Source organism: Cibotium barometz, chromosome 5, assembly GCF_041138505.1.
Source record: "Cibotium barometz isolate CiBa-2024 chromosome 5, ASM4113850v1, whole genome shotgun sequence".
Classification (NCBI taxonomy): Eukaryota; Viridiplantae; Streptophyta; class Polypodiopsida; order Cyatheales; family Cibotiaceae; genus Cibotium; species Cibotium barometz.
Window position 1 is genome coordinate 59,949,887 of NC_141050.1, and position 23,446 is coordinate 59,973,332.

Below are 23,446 nucleotides of genomic sequence, written 5' to 3' on the forward strand. Positions count from 1 at the left end.
ACACACACACACACACGAGCATATATTCACACAAAGCCCTTCGAACTGAGTTTCTATCAAACCTCTGGAGATGTAGGGCAGACGTAACCATAATGAAGCCTAGCACTAAGGGAAGTAGCAAATAGAAAGAATTAGTACAACAAATAAGTAGTTGATAGGGCAAATGCACCGCTCAAGATAGAAAGAATAAGCACAATATCAACTCGCCGCAACTCGGATGAAAACTTCACAATGTGAAATCTGCATGTCCGCTAATACGGCTGAATTAAATACCTAGATGAATCGAGGAACATGCCCAAATTCACCTTTTAGGAACATGCATGTTATATACTCATGGTAGTCAACCCACAAGACTATATAACATGATATTTGGGATATCATGTGGGATGGAATCTTTCACTTTGTGATACTACAGATTGGGTGTTGCAAAAACTCTGGAATATTGGAAACTCTGTACTTGGCCACTTCATGTGAGATTGAAAATCGTTCAATTGATTTTGATGGCTTACATCCAGTTTTTTCTCGCTCTTCTACAATGGTCTAAAAACCAAATCTCTTGTTTTACGACAAAGATCATTGAGATCTTTTAGCAATATTCTCATTATAAGAAGGCCTAGCGTCTCCTTAAGTATGAATTCATATGCTCATCGAAAATGCATGGAGGGCTTAGCAGTTTGAATATCCATTATCATGTTCTAGTACGCAAAGCCACTTTGCTTCCAACTTTTCTCGCGTTGCAACAACCCTGGACGCTTATGATTGCACCTTTGCTTTAATGACATAGATGCATTTGGCAAATGACACCTAAGTCACTGGGAACTTTTGTTTGTCTCTGTGGAGGGTAAGATTTCCTTTTCTTGAGCTCAAAGTCGTTGGCAGTTGGGTATGCAATATAGACCTTTACAGTGCACATTACAAGAACAATTGTAGCCTTTTTCTCCTCTTATGTTTGTTCCAAATGGTGAATGGACAGAGGATTGGATTTTCCATAGGACAAATCCTGGACCTTATCCTAGTTTCTCTTTCCCATTCCCGTGTCTGAAAGCCGATCACCCTCACCCTCTGCAAGGTGCAGCCTATGAAATCCTCCAAGGGAAGCTCTGATCTCTCTAGTTTGCCCTGATCCAATAGAAAAAGTGAGTAGACCACTATCCTCATCTGCTCCGTGGACCACCACTAGGATATCGTGTCTGGTAAACACTCCTAACCACACTAGGGGGGTCGGGTTTGGAAAAGGCATCAGCCACTCTCGAGGGATAGTTGAGTCAATATCGATGTTGAGCCTATCTCGACCCCAAATCCCTGTTAGGCCTCGCTCTTGCTCCTCCAAGGGTAACTGCTTGTGTGCAATCCAATCTCCAAGAGACCTGGCTGGTCCTGTGCTCAAGGCTTCTCAAGATACATGCGGACGAGCCCCTAACATGTAGCCACTGGGTAAACGGATCAAGGGGTTCTACAAAGGCTGCCGGAGCCGCTTCTCTAAGGTAACTGGAAATATCTGTTTGAGGGCTGGCCTGAGATGATCCCAAGCCCGAAGTAAGCTGGTTGCAAATCTATCCTCAAAAGCTAGGCTAAAACCATGGGCTCGCATCTCTGTGAAGATCCATCAGGTACTCTGTGGCCACGGGCCCCCAAGGCTCGAAGTGCGGCCTGAAATCCGGGCCAATAAGAAATCCTTCCAGGTCTCACCACTGGGAAGGAGTCCTCTAACAATTAGCTTGCCCAGCAGGGCACGGCTCTGAATAGTAGGATCGATGAGGCCAAGCCCCCCTTTGCTACATGGCTGAATGATCACTCGCCATGCCACCTTGCCCCTGGTTGGCCTCCCATCACTTCTGGCCCACAAGAAGTTCCGGATCAATCGCTGTACCTGGCCCATGCATGCCCGAGAAAAGGCCTAGCACAAAGTGATGGACCACATGGTGGCTAGAAGTACTTGGTTCGCCACCACCACTCTGCCTGCTAGGGAGAGCCTCCTCGAGCTCCAATATAAAAGCTTCTTCCAAATACTCAGAAGAAACGGGGTGAGCTGTTGCTCGGGAGAGAGATCAATGCCAACCTGGCAACCGAGATATCGAACTAGAGTGCCCCGCGGGATCCACTGAAAATCCTCAACCGGTCGTCAAGTTGGGGCGGGTGTCTCCTTTTTATGTTTTGAAGAAGTTGCACCAGCATTTCTAGATGCTTCAAGTGCACTGTTCACTATGGCCCTGCCTTTTTTCTCCACAATTTTCCTAACTTGAATGGTCGTTGTCTCCTTTTCAGGTATGGACTTTTTTCGTGAATCCAAAGCCTTCTTTGCATGCCTCACCGCTTTCACCAAGTCCTCCACATTATCCACCCCTGAGTTGTTGTTTCGAGAGCATCCAGAGTAAAGATTGGTGCACCATGTGGTTGCGAGGTAGCGGGCGCTCTGCTAGCTTCCATTCCTGTGAAGCACAAAAAAAGTTTCAAAACCTTAGAAAAAAATGGATTTAAATGCTACATATCAAATCAAAACCTATCAAACTTAAGAAACCTACCCAAAACCGCACGACTTGTGCCTATTGATCTATGCTCTTGATGCGCGGCAGAAAACCTCGATCGCCTCCGTAAATCTTTGTAGATTCCCCACATCTCCTGCAAGGAAAGCTGTTGTGTCGTCTGCAAACTCTGAGTCAAGCAGCTCCTGCGTGCGGAGGGGAAGACGAAATCCCTGAAGCCCGGTCTCCTGGGCGGAGAGAAAACTACTCATGGCCTCGACGACGAATAGGAAGAGGTGAGGTGCCAAAGGACAGCCCTATCTAACCGAGTGGGAGAGGGAGAATCTGTTGCCATGGGCTCCTTGAATGAGAACCTGGCTGTGTGAGACCGAGTAAATTCCTGAGACTCGACAAATCCACTCCATGGGGAATCCCATCCGGCTCATAGTGCCCTCCAGAAAGCTCCATCCACCCTATCATAAGCTTTCTCAAAGTCTAGGAGTAACACAATGAGGTCCTGCTGCTGCATCCTGGCCGAAGTTGTCGCCTCCCACAAGGTAAAGATGTTGTCCAGAATTCTCTGATCCTGCACAAAGCCGGTCTGAGTGTCATGGATCAAGTCTGGGAGAAAAGGTTGAAGTCTCCTGCTGATGGCCTTGGCCAAGATCTTATAGGCTGTCCCTAGAAGAGTGATGGGTCTCCACTGCCAGATCTCCAATCTGTCACCACCCTCCTTGGAAATCAAGTGAATCAAGCCCTCTGAGAGCCTCTCTGGCATGGCACCTGTGATCATAATCTCACTGAAGGAAGCACGAAGGCCACCTTCCATGAGGTCCCAATGGCGAAGAAAAAAGCAGACTGGAAGCCCGTCCACCCTCGGGCATTTTCCCCTGGGAAGTGCCGTCACTGCCTCCACCAACTCCTCAGCAGTAAAAGGTGTCAATAAGAATGACCGAAGAGAAGGGGGAACCACCTCCCTCGTATGCCGCCAGACCCTCTCGCGTGCTTCCACCACCTGTGGAGATACTGGGGCACCAATGAGGAGGGATCGAAAAAAGTCCGTGGCGATGGCCCTGACCTGAGGGGGGATTTGAAACAATAGCTCCATCCTGGCCACGCAACCTACGAATACCGTCTCTCCTCCTGTGCGGGACTGACTATCTCAAAGAAATCCCCTGTGACTCTATCGCCTGCCTGAGTCCAGAAAGAGGCCCTGGCATGATACCTGTACTCCACTCTCCTCTCCTGTATGGATCTGATCTCCATGCATGCAACGGCAAGCTGACTCTCGATCCACTGGCTAAAAACCCTCTAGTCGGCTTTGGGCTGCCTCTTGCAAGAAAAAGCTGACCTCCCCTAAGCCCTCATCCACTGTGCGCGCACTAGAGCCTGAAAGAAAATCCAATCCTGCCCATATCTGCTCTATCCTGCTGCAAATCTCTGGGTCCTAAATGAGGCTATCCGGGATCCTCGAGCTCACCTACCTGTCATGCCTCTAGGGGTCCTCTAAGGACAAAATAACCAGGGCGTGGTCAGAAAAAGAAGTGCCTTCCATCATACCCCCTCTTCTACAAGCCCACTCATCAGTGTAAAACCTATCACGTCTAGAGAGGTTGGGGCCGGTGCTCCTCATATCAGATCTCAAGAAGCGAAGGCTCCCATGGCTGCGCCCAAACTCTGGAAGATGCCAAGGGTCTTGTCCCTTGGCTGCAAGAATCATCTCCTCCCAGGCTGAGTACTCTGCTCCTGAAACTGTGGCCGTGCCACCCCCAAGTCTGTCCTTTACTGCCTCTGTCGTGTTAAAGTCACCACCCAAGCACCAAAAGTCAACCTGAGGGAAGGCCTGCCGTACTCAGCTCCAAAAGAGGGCTCTACCTGCAGCAACGTTCGAAGTGTAAACGTTGAGGAAGCCAAAGCTATCCTCTCCGATAGTAATGGTAATCCACTGTGCATGCCCGGACACGATAACTCCTGAGCTAGTCACTACCGACAGCAGCTGCTCACTGACAAAAATACACACCACTCCCTCGATCCCAAAGGGGCCGAAAGATGGGGACCAAAAAGTGACTCTTGCCTGGAAGAATCTTCTTGCATCTGCAGGTGCGTCCCTCTAAGAGATGGTGCTCCTGGAGGAATAAAATGTCAATGGGTCTCCCAACCATGGCTCTCTGGAGCTCGCCTCATAGGATACCTGGTCTTTGAAAGCACTGAGGCCCCCCCAAACCCTGAATGTTCCATGTAACAGTCCGCATATCAGTCTGTGCATGATGCGGCAATAGTGGAACCGCCCTCCACTCGAAGAGTCTTGGGCGAGGGTTTAGACGGGGAATAATCGCAATTCGTGCAGGGGCGAAGGAGCGCCAGGTGGGGACTATTCTTGTCCTCCATGTGACGCCACTCTATATGAACGCGAGCATATGCATGCTCCGGACTCCATCGGTCACAATAGAGGTATCTGTAAGAGGGGGGGGGGGGGGAGGTACCACGACAAAAGTATGCATGAAGACAAAAAGCAGCACCTCCAGGCTAGAGTCTACCATCTCCTTGTCCTGGCCTCAATGAGCAGAGCCTCCAAGCTCCATCCTAGCCAAAGCCTAGAAATGGGTGAGAATGTTGGTGATGATAAATTCTTGGAGGTGATGGGAGAGCTCGACTGCCTGGCCCTAGATGGCAGCTCCCACCATCTCGGGATCCTACTCTGTCCCCGGGACTGCACTGAAGGGGAAACAGAAGATCATCGCGCCATTATCTGGCATAGAGGGCCTGGAGTGGTGAGAAACCACACATACCCGAACAAGGACTACTATCTCCTCAAAAATGTCGGTCCCTTCCGTTGGCAGACATCGGAAGAAACTATAGTCCACTGGCTGTCCTAGGATCCTCGGAGCCCCACCTGGGGACTCTCGCGGTGCATGTTGCTAATGATGTTATGGAGGATAGTGCATATGTGACTGGAAGTCATACGAATGTTGTTTCAGAGGATGTTTGCTTTGCAGATGGTGGTTTTTGTTTGGAGTTTCTCTTTCAAGACAAGGAGGTTTTGTTAGAGGATCAGTTTAGTGAAGTTAATGTTTATGTGGATGAGTCTATTGCTCAAGACAGTGAGGATCTTGGGATGGCTCACCTGTTTGATGATGATGAGTTTCTATTTGCAAACATCGGTAACCAACAATCTATGAATGAGGCTTCTTGCACTCTTGATGATGCTAGAGATGTGTTTTGTTTACATGGCAAAGATGATGCTTTTGATGTTTATGCTATTGATGGACCGGGACATTTTGATGTAGCATGACACCTTGATTTTCTTGCACCAGAATCCGCTCAGACTGACCAACCATCATCACATTCGGAGTTCCCGTAACACTTTCACGTGCAGGCATCACCATCAGCTCGTAAAAAAAAAAACCATAAAACCACCCACTCTGTACATTTGCCAGGGCATTCAGGGCAAAGTTTATTCGCAAATCACGCATCCCATATGTACACAGGCACAGGGACTTCTGCTAGCCCTCGGAATCTGCTTTAAAACACCAAGCTCACATGAAAACCATGTACACAAACATGAACAAAAAAAAGCCCTGTTACGCGTAAAGGCATATATACATCATGTACACTGTGGCACTTAATCCCATGCATCTGGATTTGCATTTAATGGCCTCACATGCATGGTTTCACACCATAGACGTGCCATGGCACGACATCCACCCCCTCTAAACGTGCACATCCTCCGGTATGTGCCAAGTCATCATCAAGATCCACATATATCTGAATGTCATCTTCATACATTAATCAGCAAAAAGAACCTGTCATCTAGCCAACCCCCATGTTTGGAACACTTTAAAGTGTTTCAAACGAAGCTTTGGTATCCATAAATGTCAAACAAGTAAAAAAAACAAAGCCTTCCTGATTATCCACCATTGTTCTGCATTCAATCCCCAAATACATTTGTCATGGTTGCCAACAATCCATATACCACGATCAAATACCCATTTGCATTCCACATGAGCCTGCTCCATTGACTTATAACATATCCTTGGTTCAAATACACATAATGACATCATAGCAAGCCATTCATCACATTGTGCTCTTTTGCATATAACCTCCTCATCTATCTTCACCACCAATATGCTGTCAAAGCCCGAGAGCCGGGGTCCAGAAGGGGAGATCGCTTGCTGAGAGTCGTCAGTGTGCAGGCAAAGTAAAGCCAGCCGCCTTATGGAGGCGCTGCAGCTGCTGCAAACGTAAAGAAGGTGTTGCCGCCTCGTGTAAAAAGGGCTGGCAGGTGTTGCTGCTGCAGAGGTGCTGAAGAGAAAGGACCAGCTGAAGGCAGCTCAGGTGCGTGGCTAAAAACGGGAGCAGACGGGCGTGAAGAGGTTGCCGCCTGGTGCTCGAAGGCCTTGGTGATATAGCGGGAGCAGACGGAAGGCAAGGGACGCCTGGTGAGAAGCGCAGGCGCTCTGGACAGATGTGGAGCACAGCCGCAGGTGTGCAAGGAGAGAGGCTGGCTGCAGGCCTCTAAGTGCGCAGGTAAGGCTGGCAATTGAGAAGCTGGGCTAGGTGAAGTTCTGCAGAGAGCGTGAAGAGAGAGTGGCCGCCAAGGGTACAAGGGGCCTCACGATGGTGAAAAAGGCTGGCGGGTAAGTGTGCAGCCGGGCTGGTTCTGCAGGCACGACCATGGGGGGGTCTGGAGTGATTGAGGAGAGCAAGAGTGAAGCTGAAGGCACTGGGAGCCGCCTGTGCGAGTGTGGAGTCGGGGTGTAGATGAACGAGGGAGATCACTTGCAGAGAAGAGGCTCGTGAGTCTGCAGAGGCGAGAGAGAGTGAAGCCCCGGGTTCTGTAGAAAGGCGAAGAAGTAAAGAAGTGTTGCCGCCTTGTTATAATGTTATCAACCTTGGATTTTGGTTTGAACCATGATGCTTATGATGGTTTTTGGTACAACTCATATGTCTTGCTGAGATTTGGTATGTAAATATTATGGTTCCAGCTTCTGCTGGTGGTGCTCCTTGAAGAGTTATATGTTTTGTTTCCTTGCTGGGATTTGAAGCTACTCTCACAGCCAGAAGTCTCGCACTTGCCCAGCGATACCGCACACGTCACGACAACGTGGGCCCAAGAGCTGTCCACAGCTTTCTTTGGCCTACACGTCATCTCCAATTCCTATGACTATTAGTACCCTCCATGAAGAGATCACACCGAGCTCACAAAATGGTCAGTGTCCAACCTCAGGTCCTTGCAGTTGTCGGTATAGCATGTCCACATGGCATCCAAGGGCAAGATGCTCATGAAACTTGGTCATATTCTAGCAAAGGCAGCAACCTACTCACAATGATTACAGCAGCAAACGTGTGGGAGCTTTAAATGGTGGAGGGCCCAAAATGTGGCACTTTGGAACTTTTATTTCACACTGTACTATGATACCTATGCCTGAGTGTTAAAAGTATGCAATTCATAACTCTGCTGTTCCTTCTTTTATAATGGTTGGAGGATAACCCCACAATGTTGAAATAGCTCTTGATTTTTATGGTGCAATGATACTTTTAACCAAGAGAAAAAACAATTAACACACCAATGTAAAATTCATTCTCAAGTTGATTCACTCACCAACACCAATGGTTGCAACTACAAGTAGAATGATTTGTTGAGTAGCTGTACTTCCAACGATGCCGATTTCTCCCAAGCAAGAAAATATCCTGGATGAATCATTAAAAAAATGGGTGATCTTTTTAAGTTGGCATCTGTCGACATGTTTGCAAAGTATTTGTACATGGCACATGCATGCATTAAATTCCAATGCTGCCACATAACATGTCAAAAGCATAACAAAGAAAAAGCAAAAAACAAAATACCTGAGTCTAATGTCATAAACTTTTAAATCTGTGGTACATTGCAAATGACTTACTATGTGAAATCAGTGAGAAAACCAATTAAGTTATTATACATTATCCCTTACTCGGAATGCATTCTGCATTCCAATTGCAGGATACGGACCCAAATTTGAACCCTGCTATCTACACCCATTGAGCATGATCAATTTCTATCACAATGTACACTCTCAAATGAAAAGTCAAGCATGCTGGAAGGTGAAAATCTCGCATGAATGGAGGGGGGTTTCTAGAGTATTAAGTGCTGGTTTATCCCACCTGCTGGAAATGTGGAAAATGAAAGAACATAAATAGCCCAGTGGTGTACCTCACATCTCACTCCCCACAAGCTTGGTCTTTTGGGTGAGGAGGGCAGGTTAGGCAGAGTGGGGCCTTGCTCGTTCATGCCATCCTCCCCATAGCTCACGCAGGATTGGATGGCAGTTGATGACGCTAAACACGCTGGATTGTGTGTGCACCTTGTAGATTGGCTAGCAGTTGATGATGCTAAATGCGTTGGCATTCTTGAACTTTCGAAACGGTTTTAGAGCCCAGCTTGGGTGAACGTGGGCCACTCAGGATTGTGTGAATCTTGTGAGAATGGAGGTGGGTTGGTAGTGTGGAAATGTGCAAGATGAAACGACATAAATAGCCTAGCGGCGCCCTTACATCTTCACCCCCCATGAGCTTGCTCTTTTGGGTAGGGAGGGCTGTTTAGGCAGAGCGGGGCATTGCTCGTGTGGGGGGGAAAACGACGAAAGGACCAGATGTGTGAGAGATCAGAGCAAATCAACACAGCATGAAAAATGATGAATGAAAGTATGTATACTGCTGAATGTAATCCGGTACAAGAGGCCCTCTAATGTGAGGTGACTCTTCAGTACTAGACCAAAGAAGAAGCAAAGACGAAGTCGAAGCAAGAGGCTCGGTCGAAGACGAAGGCTCGCGTCGGGGACAATGGTGGCACTCCCTGAAAATGTAGAGGGCTGCAAATGCAATGCTGCTGCAAGATCAGGATGCTGAGCAGAACTGGGCCCAGATGTGTGCTGCCAGAGGGCAGAGTGCTGATGATGTGGCTGTAGCAACAGCAACACTGCTGTTGTGGTAGCCGACGACTGATGATCAGATATGCACAAGAGAGCATCCGGGCTAGTGCTGTGGTAGAGCTGACAGCTGGGTGTGTTGCGCAGGTGGTGATCAATGTTTTGATGATCCAGGACTGCTGTAGTGGTAGCGCCGGCTGCTGATGTAGTATTGTTGGAGCAGGTTGCCGAGCAGCAAGATGATGACGATTAGATACACGGCGATGGCCGGGCTGCTGCTACTGTGTGCAGAGGGTAAAACACCTGCTTAATGTAGTTGATTATGTTGTGTTTGTTGAATTATGAAGAGCTTCTTATATATGTGGTTGGGCTGCTGGTCTGCCCAGAGAAGGGCTGTCAGCCAGCAGCACAAGACAATACATGTCAAATAAAATGCCTTTTTGGGCTGGTTAAATGCCTTTTCGGGCACACCCCCTCTCAGGCCAAAAAGGGAACCATGAAAGAAGATGAGGAAGTTGGTAATTGGGTGAAGAGGAACATGAAATAGGTATTTGGCTTTGGGTAGGGTTGGTTGTTGCGGGTGTAGATCATGCGCTCTTTGTCGCTCTTCATCTTTTGTAGAGTCTTTTGGGTTTGGGTTGTACTAGATCAATGCCACAATGCAAGAGATTTTCACATGCATGAATGCCCTTTTGGGTTTTCATTCATACATACACCCCAAACACAAAAAACAGAATGCAATGTAGAGGGTATGGAAGATGGAAATGCTCTGCAGCGGGTTTTGACATGAGCAATGCCCTCATGGGGTTTTCATTGACTCATTCACAATTTACAACAATGATAAATAATCCAAATGGTGAGATGGTCCCTCTCTCAAGATGCTGAGGGTGATGGTGGAGGACCAATGCCGATCCGCTCGCGAAGACGCTCGAGGATGGGCAGGTTGATGGACTTTGTAAGAATATCGGCGTGGTTATCTATCGTAGGAATGTACTAGAGTCTGATGGTACCAAGCTCAACTTGTTCCCTTGTGAAATGAAAATGGACACCAGCATGCTTAGTATGGTTAGAAAAAAAAGGATTGCCGGGGAGGCCAATCGCACTCTGACTATCGACGAAGATGGTAGTAGCTATGTCCATAGGAATGCGCATCTCCTCAAGAAGCTGACGGAGATACATAGCCTCAGTGGTGGTATCATAGAGGGCCGGGTACTCAACCTTAGCTGAAGAACTTGCAACGTTATCCTGCTTCTTGCTAGACCAAGAGAAAGGGCCAGATCCAAGTGAGTACAAACAACCACCATGAGAACACCGGGAATCGATATCACCAGCCCAGTCGGAGTCCATGTAACCATGCTTGAGTCCATGTAGCCACGCAGGGTGATCCCACGACTGTATCCGATGAGGATTGGTAGCGAGTTGAGAGGCCCCAAGTCATGATGTTCTCCTGTATGATCCGCAGCAAACCATCAGTCCCACACCAGATTATCCAAGCAAAGTTTGCTACAGCCCCGATGGTAGTGGACAGTCACATACCTCCATCGCATCAGTCACATGGATCCCCACAGGTACTTGAGGCTTGCCTTGGAGTCCTCCAGACAGCTAGCACTTGAGGGGCACTCTAGAGTATGGTATGCACTAGTTTCCAATTGGTTCTCAGTATATGGGCTCTGCATGCACCGCCTACCCCCCCTTCAGTATAGTTTGGACTCCCCTTTTTTCCGGCTGTCTCACGAGGATACCAACTGGGTTATCTGGTCGGATCTTCTTAGCCTCTACACACATTGCACATGGATCACACCCCCGGAGCTCCCCACGAAGATGCACTTTTACAGAGACCACTTCCTCACACTCACTGAGGATGGATTCACCCAACAGCCGGGCTACTTGAGTGTTCACATGTCCCATGCCATGCGGATTGCGATTGGCCAAATATGGGTTTCTTCCCACCCCAGAGAGGAGAGGATCCGCCGACTATGCCACACAGAGGTTGCAACAGAGGAGCATTACATATGCCGCTGCCCAGTATACTATGAGATCCACGGGAGGTTTCACTGTCTATTTCATGAGGGATTCGGTCCACTCTCCAGGATCATTGACTTCCAGGACCAGCGTTGCCTGGGCCTCTTCCTGCTTGAGCTCTGCAGACACAGGGACACCTTCTTGAAACACAAGCCCCAGCCACCCTGCCCCCTCCCTCGACAACCAGCCATCACCAGTTTCTTCCGGACCCAGGAGGTGGAGGACACCGACATAGTGGATCTTGTGGGCCCTCCACGAGCTACTCTGGACCTACCTCGCCCGAGATGAGTTACCTCGGACCGAGCCTCTGCACTCCAGCATGCCCGACCCCCTCGACCCCCCCGTCAACCACGATCACCTCATCAGCTCGAGATCCAGGACATGCTCCACCGCCATCGAGCTACCTTTCCACGCGACATAGCTGAGGGACACCTCTCGGCCATACTCGTCAGCCCCATGCTTCAGATTATACTTGCTCGAGCTGCGTAGACATAGAGAGGGTCTCTTGAGAGGGAGAGGATCAGAGAGGCAGAAACACCTACAGAGGCAGATTACAGACTTCTTTCGACCAGCGATTGAGCAGTCAGGCCGGCAGGCATTGCAGCTAGCCCCAGAGTATAGCCGCACCAGAGATACACTGATTGATCGGGCTATAGAGCTGGGGCGGTCTAGGCGCCCCAAGATGAGAGGCCCATCTCGACACCGGCGGAGACTACAACAGAGGATCAGGACCATACTAGCACGGCATGGGAGACGTGCAGTCAGAGTACTCACCATGGAGGACATTGAGGATATCCGCCATCGACCGATGAGAGACATCTTTGGATAGTGATGTGTATGATGCTTACTTTTGTTGCTGGAGTCCTCCTCCCATATGTTATCCATTAGGAGCTCCTAGTACCTTACTTTTCCTCATAGTTGTTTCAGTTTCAGTTAGTTATTTAGTTGCTTTTAGCTTTTCTTACACAGACATTGTATCAAATCCACCAATTGTTGTAACCTTTTTGGTCTCATAGGTCATTTTGGCCTTCTTAAGATGTTAATATATCATCATCATCATCATTATATCATCTCTCTCTCTCTCTCTCTCTCTCTCTCTCTCTCTCTCTCTCTCTCTCTCATAGGCCGAGTTCAGTCTTTTGGAAGACGTTAATAAAATCTCTCTCTCTCTCTCTCTCTCTCTCTCTCTCTCTCTCTCTCTCTCTCTCATAGGCCGAGTTCAGTCTTTTGGAAGACGTTAATAAAATCTCTCTCTCTCTCTCTCTCTCTCTCTCTCTCTCTCTCTCTCTCCCCCCCGCTGCCTGCCTGTGCCCCCCTTCGCTCTCTCTCCCGTTGCCTACCCTTCGCCCCTCCCTCCTGCTGCCTGCCTGCACCCCCCCTCACGTTGCCTGCCCTTCGCTCTCTCTCTGCCCTCCCCCCGTCTCTCTGCCCTGCGCATCTCTACCTCCCCTCCTCCCCACCTATGCGCGCTCTTGCCCGCCTGCACCCCTCTCTCTCTCTCTCTCTCTCTCTCTCTCTCTCTCTCTCTCTCTCTCTCTCTCTCTCTCTCTCAGTATGGTACAGGATGGAGCTAGTTAGGTTGCATATCATGATTGTATACTCCATGCATATAGCTTTGCATTCTCCTAGTAGTAGAGCTCCATCCCCTGCACACCCAGATTCAGCTTTTTTTGTTCAGTACTTTTTCATTTTGTTGGGATGACAGAGGATACCCCATACAGGTACTCCGATTTGTCTCATAGGCCGAGTTCGGTCTTTTGGAAGACGTTAATAAAATCTTTCTTTCTCTCTCTCTCTCTCGTGATTGAGGCTCTTACGAGATCAGTCTCCTACATACATGGCTTGTGGGATCTCCCCCGAGACAGATATGCACGCCTCGCCCTTGACTCCTCCCGACAGTCAGCTTTACAAGGAGACACGGCTTGTTGGTATGGACAAATGACATCTTGGTTTCAGGCACATGGTTTTAGCATGGACAGATTGCCTCCCTTCCAGTATTCTCTGGATGCACCCTCTCTCACTCTCACACGGACAGAGATTACCAGACTCATCCGTCCGGATTTAGTTCAGCTGGACATTAGGAGGACATGGATACAGCCGACTGAGGAGCTGGGCACGAAGATAGCTTTCTACAGAGAGCATTTTCTTCAGCTCACAGCAGATGGTTTTGTGATCAGACCCAGTTACATGGATGTACACTTGTCTCATGCAGTACGATGTGCTATTGGTCAGATTCGCACATCCTCACACCAGCTTGAGATTGACATTGGCCGATATAGAGGTATACCAGCTGAGGCCAGGATATGCCGAGTATGCCATGGGGAGCCAGAGACAGAGCTGCATTATATATGCCATTGTACTGCATACTATGAGATACGTGGTCGTTTCCACTATTTATTCAGAGAGGGTTTTGGACCACTTTCCAGAGTCATGGGGTACCAGGACCAGAGGTGTTTGGGATTGTTCTTGCTTGCACTGCGGAGATATAGAGATAGCCTGCTTAGGCGCACAGAGAGCCAGACTCAGAGGCACATTACAGACTTTTTTAGTCCAGCCATCACTGTGCCAGATGGACCACAGCAGCAGCAGGACATGGAAACCGCCCACACCAGCGGTACACTGAATGATCGTGCGATTGAGCTTGGGTGGTCCAGACGACGCCTGGATGCATTACAGGCTTTTTGTGCGGATAGAGATCTGACAGTGAACCTTGGGAAAACCAAGGTTATGGTGTTTAACACCACAAAGGCATGGGTGACGAGATCAAAGCCTCAGTTCACTTTCGGAGGGGAGCCGGTAGAGTACGTGAGGTCATATGTCTACTTGGGAGTGGACCGCGTTTCTCCCTGAAGGAGGCAGCAGCAGCTAGATTAGCTCGAGGGCATGCAGCCTTGGGGGCACTTGAGAGGCAGTGTGCACACATACAGTTTCAGGAGCCACGCACCAAATTGTGGCTATTTGATACGCTCGTCACACCGACCCTCCTGTACGGAGCTCCAATTTGGGGGCCCAATATACATCACAAATCTCAGAGGGACAGATGAGGGATGGAGGCAAATGGAGAGATCACTGATTATGATGATTGCCCGCATGATTCGGAGCAAATCATCAGTACCACATGAGATTGTTCGGGCTGAGCTGGGTGTCCCACGAGTAGTAACCGAGGCCCTATTCCAAGCAGTTACCTTTTTACAACGGCTATGGGAGCTCCCTCAGCAGAGGTACTCCCATTTGGCATTGACCTCATCCATACAATTGGCAGAGGATGGAGATACTCATTGTTGGTACGCTCAAATGAGATCATGATTTGACCTACATGGTTTGCGGATAGAGGCACTACCACCCTTTCAGTACAGGCTGGACTGTCCATTTTTGGATCTCACCCGCTCAGAGCAAAACCGCGTGATCAGGATGGATATCATCAAAGTGGACACAGAGAGGACATGGACTAGCCCCCTTGAGCCCTTGGGCACGAAAATGACTCATTACAAGAGCCATTTTCTACACCTCTCACCGGATGATTTTATCACCCGCCTGGCGTACATGGATGTACACCTATCACATGGGATACGTTGTGCCATTGGACAGATCTGGACCTCATACACCAGCTGCGGATTGAGACAGGGCGATATGTGCATCAGATCGTGGATGACCGCATTTGTCAACTATGCTACCAGGAGGTAGAGACAAAGGAACACTACATTTGCCGATGTACAGTCTATTATGAGATCCGAGGGAGATATCACTGCCTCTTCCGAGAGGGTTTTGGGCCGTTACGCAAGGTCATGGAGTTTGAGAATCAGAGATGCCTCGGATTGTTTCTACTTGAGCTCAGGAGACATAGAGAGACCCTCTTGGCAGACAGGAGGCCGAGCCATGATGTACCTAGACAGAGGACCCTGACAGATTTCTTCGGCACCAGCACCAGCAACCCAGCCCACACACCTCCTGATACCTCCTCCATTGGGCCATCAGAGCACCGACCACGCTCCCAGGGAGTCACCACTGATAGAGCAGTTATCTTATGTCATGCTCGTCGGCCACGCCCACCAGGATCCCGACCACGGCATCCTCACCATCGCCAGAGCAGAGCCATTATTGCTCGGCATCGGAGGCGCCTACCTCGCTTCTACGACCTCTCCATTCTAGACAACCCCATGGCGGAGATACTTGATCTAAGGATAGGGCAACACTTCAACTGATCAGCTTACATGGATCTACCTGATATACATTTTCCAGTATTTTCTACTCAGTATCATCTCGGAGTCTTGCAATTCTGTTCTTATAACTGTAGGACAATCACTTTATTGTACTTTTTAGTCTTGTTCTCTTTGATGAGACACCAACTTCAGATGTACCTCAGTTTTGGTCTCATAGGCCATTATGGCCTCTTAGAGACGTTAATATATCATTTCATTTCATTCTCTCTCTCTCTCTCTCTTTGAGTTTTGTATACCCTGCGCATATAGGTTGCATACTAAGCCTCTAGCAGTAGTGCTCCATCCATACCCCCCCCCCCCCCACTAGCTCAGTACTTTCATAGTTTATTTCATGTTCATTTTGTCCTTTTTTTTTTTGGACATCCAGAAGACATTGATTTGTCTCATAGGTCGAGTTCGGCCTCTAGTAGACGTTAATACAGCTTTCTTTCTTTCTTTCTCTCAATGAATATCTTCCATCCACCTTAGCTGCAGCTTAGCAGGCCTGTGTAAATCCTAAGCCTACAAGACCGACATTTAGCAAGGACCAAATGTAGTTGGAAGAGGTGCTCAGCAAAAGCTTCTAGGCAGGTGGAGAGGTGAGTACGAGTGAAGTTGGAAAAGTCATCAATGCATGCACGAAGAAAGAAAGAAACATATATTAACGTCTCCTAAAGGCCGAAGGAAGCTGAGAAGAAAATCCCGAAAAATGGTGGTAAGTATGCGTTGGAATGTGGCCGAGGCATTGCACAACTGGAAGGGTGTTTTGTTGTGGAGGTAGGTAACCCCACCGGGTAACAAATACTGTCTTGGCACGGTCATCTGGGTGGATAGCCACCTAGTTGTGTGCACTGAACCTGTCCATAAGCTGTAGAGAGAGTGAAAGCTGTAGGGAGAGTTTATTCCTTGTTAGCTTGTCTATAATGTTCATATTGAATGAGAGCTTAAGTGTGTTCATCTGCGTAAGCTCTACCTTGCGACTCCATGGGACTTCTACCATTCACGAATAGAACCCACCAACTTCTCCTTTAGTGTACCGGCGAGTGTCAGGTTTGTTAGAGGAAGACATGAGCACATCAGTTTCAAGTTATGCATTGTTGAAGGTTCTTGCATAGCATACAGTAAAGATCTGAATTTGGATGTGTTCGCATTGTGTATATACTCATGCATGCAATATACAGTAGATTAGGTCATATCTTGCATTGTCTTTCTGTGTTTGCAGTTCATCATGTGATTAGATTTCTTAGGCATTAATCATAGTCTAGCTTCTATACTATGTAGTCATATCACAAAAGAAGTCACCAGAACATGTTGGACAATTACTAGAGGGTGGAATGTGAAATTGGTCCTTTATTGGAATCCACATCTTCTAGATGCATCCGCACTGTGACCCCCATACCATGAGGTGCAGGAGGGCAAGGTGGAGTCTTGGTTTCTGTAGCTGGGCCTTTGGCTGTATGTGCATGCGCATGATCCACCTCACACAATCTCAAGCAAGATGTCCTTCCTGTTGGCAAACCAGAAGACCTGTTACATCCATACTCTAGGCATAGTTGAAACATCTGGCTTTTGCAGCATGACATAAACCCTGAGCGAAGAAGGGACCTAAACAAGAACTCTGACACATGTTACCCTATCAATTCATCCATCGTTGCGTCTGCAGCCGATCGAGGCATGTCCAACGCATGTGAAGTCTCTGTCACCACTCAGTGTGTTGCTCCAATTGTGGTGGAGAGGACCAGAAAGTAGAAAATGAAAGTAGCTGGAATGTTAAATTTGTCTTTTGTGGTGGGATTGAGATTGCGATGGTAAGTAAAAGGGCCATCATCAGCCCCCCACTTAGAGGGATGCAAGAAAGCGCCTGAGAATTGAAAACTGAATCGAAAATCACTGATCGTAAATTAATTCTTCCATCATCTAGCAACGTCGGTTACAAGCATACAGACATCAAAAATCAGCACAAATGGTGTACTGGCTAAATATAGGGCTTCTTCTTGCAAAGATAAACTTCTTAGGGGATATATCTACATGGTAAGATCTGTCTTTTATGCAGCAAATGGTAAAGCATATGTAGAAAAACAGGCTGCCAAAACCAACAGTTTTTTAATATACCTGACAATCCGGAGAAGCTGCAACAAGTGAATAAACCTGGATCCTCTCCCTGGACCACTGAAGAAAGTGGAATAAAACCATCAAGAATTTCTTTTTTTTCTTTTAAAAAAGCACATTACAGTAATAAGTACGCTAGAAAAATATGTACTCCAAAATTATTGACCTTCAAAGGGGAACTCAATTTCCATACTTAAATAAGAATGCCAAGGGTACAAAACTTAAAAGCTCCACAATGCCCCTTATTGAAAACACATAATGCAGGGTCGCTGGCTCACTGCAACCATAAAAAGATCTCAAAGGTGATTCAAGCTGTTTACTTGAAACAACTATGTAAAGAAACGGTTTAGAGTTTCGCCGAGTTGACAAACTTCTTTCTACAAAAAAAGGGGACTTTCTTAAGTTGAACTAAAATACTGAATAGATTGGTTTTATGTACTGTTTGAAAGCACCATTAGCACTAAGCTATTATCGCAGCCGAGTGGCATGTAATATATGCGACTCACTAAAAAAATAATAACCATTTTGAAGGCGTCTCCTGCTCACCAGAAAACCCTCAGCACATAATCTAAGAAAAACACCAGGCTGATGAAATTTTGGATGTTTTTGATGTACAAGCTGGCACTCACATCATACCTGCAACATAACAAGAAGTAAATCCAAACTTACTATGAAAGAGAAAAGTTGATCAATATAGATTTCCAAATGTAAAGAAGCCATGCAAATTTTTTATCCTTCTAAACCCAAGCCACAAAGGACTTCCTAACCAAACAAATGGATACATGAATGTCTTAAAGGTCTATATACTAAGTTGTGTGAACAATAATACATCATGATCGCTGGTCAACGGCCTGCAGGATAAAATCTGATGGTACCACTTGCAGTAATTTCTGAAGTGCACTGACCTGTTGCATAGACCAGCCTCCTCCATCAACCCATTCTGTGGAATGCTGTGCTGGCATGGCCAAGTCCCAGCACCAGGAACTGAGCGCCGATCTGCCCATCCCACCTAGGCCTCCCAGCTACATTGGTTGTTTTGGCCGCATGGTCAGGTGACTGACAGAATAAACAATAACCATCTGTGCAAGTACAAGCATTCTGCACGGAATCCTGCAAACCTGCTACAGTGTGCTGATGTGGCAAATGGTGATTGGCAGTGACGCCTGCATTGTAATCTGACATTCCAGAAGCTGACGTGTAATGATCTCCTTACATTCTGCATTCCGGAATCTGGCATGCCCTCTCAAGGACCAGGAATGGTCCCACAGTCAGACCATTCCAGCTGCAGGCCCCTGGTGACACCGGTCGCTTGACCGGCTGGAATGGTCCCCAGTCGGACCATTCCCTACTCCGTCATGGCCGATTGGTCATGGAGTCTACCATTGCTGCAGACATCATTTTCATTCCCAAGAAGCTCTATTGTTGTTGCAGATGTCTCTTTCATCACCCCATCCCACTGACCAGGACCGCCAGGAAAGAACAGGAGTTAGGGGTTGTGCTTTCCTTGGAGGAAAGGTGCTCCAGGATGCTACCTGTCACCACTCCTCCTCCAAGGAAAGGACTCCCCATGTTATTTCCCTTGCAAGGACACACCTCTCTACTCGGAGCTGATGTTGCTCCCATGTTTTTATGTTCTTAGTGAACGAGTTTCCATGGACAGTTTTGTATCACCCCAGTGAGATAGCTATATTTATGTTTTCTTTCTGTTTTATTTTCCATTCCATGATGAGATATGCCATGGACATTATTGTATCACTTTGGTCTCATAGGCCCATTGGGTCTTTAGTAGATGCTTAATATATCTTTCTTTCTTTCTTTCTTTCTCACAAAGAATAGGGAGGCAAATGTACTAAGAGCAACAACCTAATCCTTTCAACTCTCTCTCTCTCTCTCTCTGTCCATGACGTTGTGGGGAGGCTGGGAAAGTGGAATTGCCTCTATAGCTACCACCCAGCAGCCTTGGAAAGCACAACAAATACAAGGGGCAAGATGCTGGAAACAGAAATCTCTCAAACACCTCATACACCACTCCACCCACACTAGAGCCAAGAAAAGAGATGGAGATCACACTCAATTGCATACACTTTCCAAAGAACCACCAACTGTAGACACACAAACACGGGAATTAACCCCACAATTTCAAACACCACCTACACTTGCTCTCTCAAATACACACATCAAGACGGAAGAAATAGGAAGTACATAATTGATCTCTGCTTAACTCATTGATTAGATATATGCAAGAGAGAGAACCCTTTTGCGGGGAACACACACAGATTAGAACCATTCAAGCCCCAGCACACACGTTTTTTTTTTTTCTCTCACACAGTGTCGAACAGGCCTTGGGCGCCTTCCGGCAACCTGGCGTTCCTCCTCTCTAAATTTAGTAAGCACATGCCCACCCCCTGGTTGGTCTTCGAGATCATTCTTGAAAATTTCATCTTTTTAACTTGTCAACTCAGCCTCTGCTTCATGCACAATCTCCATAAAACTCGTTCCACAGACCACTTGTCACTTCTTCATGCTCAATATACGTCACCTGCGAGTGGTCTTCTTCCCGGTTGTTGATGTAGACCACTTGCTTCTCTTCCTCATCTTCAACAGCATCGGCCTCAGCTTTATTCCAAACACTATTAACACTAAGTTCCTCTTCATTGCTGGCCAAGTGCATCTCCTTTCCAATGGTCCCTATCTCTGACATTTCTTCAAGAATCACTGGATGATTCCTGTGGTGACAAAAGATCAACATCTTTGACATATTCACATCCTGCTTCACTTAGATCCTCATGATGATGAGCCTCATCTGCATAGAAGCTCTCTTCTTCCTTCCTCTAAAACCTGTCAAAACTTCATCATAGGCTATGCTGATCAAAGCACAAGACTCGAGCCTCTACTCTTCCACTTTTAAAGCTAAGGGTGACCCTCTTAATGACAGCAGGAAATCACTCAACTGCACTGTCACTCTTTAGAGTCCTTAATGCTTTGCCCTCTTAATGAAAGAGGATCCACTTGAGACCCCTATCCAGACCCTTGTTTCACCCCTATGAATGGGAGTCACACTTGCTCCGACCATTTACCGAGCACTCATCTTGAGTACCCACCAGAGCAAAACAAGTCCCTATCTTGTCCTTGACGACCATAGCCAACCATCTTCTCAAACTGAGAATCGTACCATCCATGCTACTAACAATCTAAACAAAGCAAGAAAACCATGAACTCAAAAGCATGAAACCTTATCCACCACACTGACATCTTAAGGCATCCAATACTCTCCAAACACTTGACATAAAACATATCCATGACAACTGATCAAACCTTGGCAAAAGACATAGCCCTCCCTGTAGTTCTACTTTTCATAACCATGCATGTAAAGCACCATATTATTTTCACAGGCATCTTCAGTATACCCACAAATCAAGGGAGTCCACAAGACTACATTCTGAATGAGCAGTAGATTAAACACTTCTTGAAATTCTTCCACCAAACTACACTTGGCACACATATGTACTATAACACTGCTGACAAGAAAATGTCTTTCAAATCCCCTTTTGACAACCCAGTATGTAATTCTTGACCTGTTTCTAGAGCTCCTAGGATCCCACAAGCTTTCAAGCTTTCAAATAGTTGGCATGCTTTCACAAACGGTCCACATTCGCTGTACATATCCACCAATCTCCATCAAAACCCTTCTTGGCAATATCAACATGTAGCTTTTGAACACTGTCAAGAAGCCCTATGCTCCCACAAGCTCTCAAGCTGCAAGAAAATGTCAAAGCAGCCAGACACACACCCTCCAATTGCATCTGTTACAAATGGCTTAATGCTTTCTTACCCATACCATTCTTAGCATACCCTGCAGCAAGTGTGTTCCACAACACTACTTCATGAGTGGTAAGCTTGTCCAATACTTCCTGCCCTTCTAGAAGCGAGCAGAATTTGGCATACATGTTCACCAGTAGAAAGGGTCTCTTTCAAGTCCCTTCTTGCATATCTCAGTGCGTATTTCCTGATCCTTTGCTAAAGCTCCAATGCTGTCATAAGCTTTCAGGCTACAACAAACATGCTAGCATCAGTACACAACAATAAAACACTGTTCCCCAACCTCTCGCAGCCTCTTGGCCAAAAACCCCTTGTGCTTGAGGATGCCCACTTGTCTCTGATGGATAACCACCCTGTGTCCTGTAACCAGCACCACATCTACCATAGTCTCAATCTCTACCTCATCCACCACCAATAAAATTCAAGTTTAGGTTTTGCATGGTAGCCATCGTGTCATCTATGCATTTGTTCAAATCCCTCTCCTCTTGTGGTTTAGAACCCACTAGAGAATTCTGTACAATTGTAGCATTCCTTGTGAACAACATAACAATCTCCATAGCTTTACGCTCCACCCTTGAAATAGCATTCATGCCTAACTGACTAAGTCATTTCCAATTTGCACTCCTTTTCTCAAGCCACTGCAATAGCATCATCAAAATTCTGAGGTTTTTAACCTCCACCTTCAACCTCAAGTCTCCATTAAAACTAGAAATAAACCTACTTTTTTAACCTGGCTGGGAGAAATTCATCTCCCAAGGATGCCTACCGTCTATGTACAAAAGTGGTTCTTGCCAACCACAATGAGTGGGGTATTGGGCATTCAAGTGCTATATGAGCATGCATCCATATGTACATATGCCAGAAAACCAAGCTCAAAAAAACTCCTAACAACGTGCTTCCCCATCACTATGATAGGTCTTCTGCATGCCCACTGTCATTGCCATTCCCTAATACATGCTCGTTCTGAGTGGACAACCCGACTTTGACAAGGTTGGTGATCCCTAATACATGTTCGTTCTGAAAGGACAACCCGACTTTGACAAGGTTAGTGCTGATTCTCTCCCGACGCTGCTAATGAGTACGCAGTTGGATTATGAAGTGCTTCCAAAGAGAAACCAATGTCTGCTAGCAATGGTAAGAAAACTCCTTACAACCAAGATACCCAGGAAGCCTCCAGCTGACCATCTGCCGTGAGTCATAAGTGTACAAGCAGCTGGACACTGCCACTACCCACAATGGACCCAAAGGGTCTATGGGACCATAAGTGATACAATGACAACATATAATACTAAAAGAAAAAAAACTATTTATTTGACCAACAATTATATATATATATATATATATATAACTGCAAAATCCTCTTTACATCAAGATCCTATATACCATCTACAAGCCCTTCTCCCCCCAATCCCTACTCATTATTTGCCTTCATTCAACAATCTACATAACAAGTTCCATCTATCATCCTCCATCACAAATGAGGATTGCCCCCAAGACACATTTGAAGACAAGCCTCCATCATAGCTTCAATGGTGCACCCTCTAGGGGTTTGTTTTTCCAGCACATCCCCTTTTCTAGACTAGATCTTGACAGTGGGCCTTGTCCCCACAAGATTCTCTATAAGATCATAAATGTATGATCAACCTGCTTCTCTTTCAGATACCACCTTTTGGTCTTGGGGCCACACTTCACTTGCTTAGGCTTCACATCCAGACAGACCTGCAACATTCAAATAAAAGTTAGGCATCCCTAGTATGCAAGAGGGGCCCCAAGAAAATACAATAATCAGTTGATGCCATTCTGCATTCTCTGTATCATCAGACCCAATCCATCGATATCTAGCTTGTTCACACATACCGCAGACCCGCTGAGATGGTAAGGAAAGCTATTGACAAGATGAGGACTGGGAGAGCATATGATCATGACGGTT

General features: G+C 46.9%; 1 protein-coding gene across 4 annotated transcripts in view; it reads right to left on the bottom strand.

Moving 5' to 3' along the window:
* LOC147638710 (uncharacterized) overlaps positions 1-23,446 on the bottom strand; it is a 157,914-nt gene that overhangs the window by 65,724 nt on the left and 68,744 nt on the right. For 2 of the 4 annotated variants that reach the window (XM_086798690.1, XM_086798686.1), the window contains exons 4-7: positions 18,244-18,333; positions 17,891-17,974; positions 17,701-17,757; positions 8,065-8,153 (exon numbers count right to left, since the gene is read on the bottom strand). In XM_086798690.1, the coding sequence (XP_086654816.1) occupies positions 8,065-8,153; positions 17,701-17,757; positions 17,891-17,974; positions 18,244-18,333 (320 nt within the window). The remainder of the gene's footprint in view (positions 1-8,064; positions 8,154-17,700; positions 17,758-17,890; positions 17,975-18,243; positions 18,334-23,446) is intronic. The other 2 variants (XM_086798688.1, XM_086798689.1) reach the window with 2 other exon arrangements.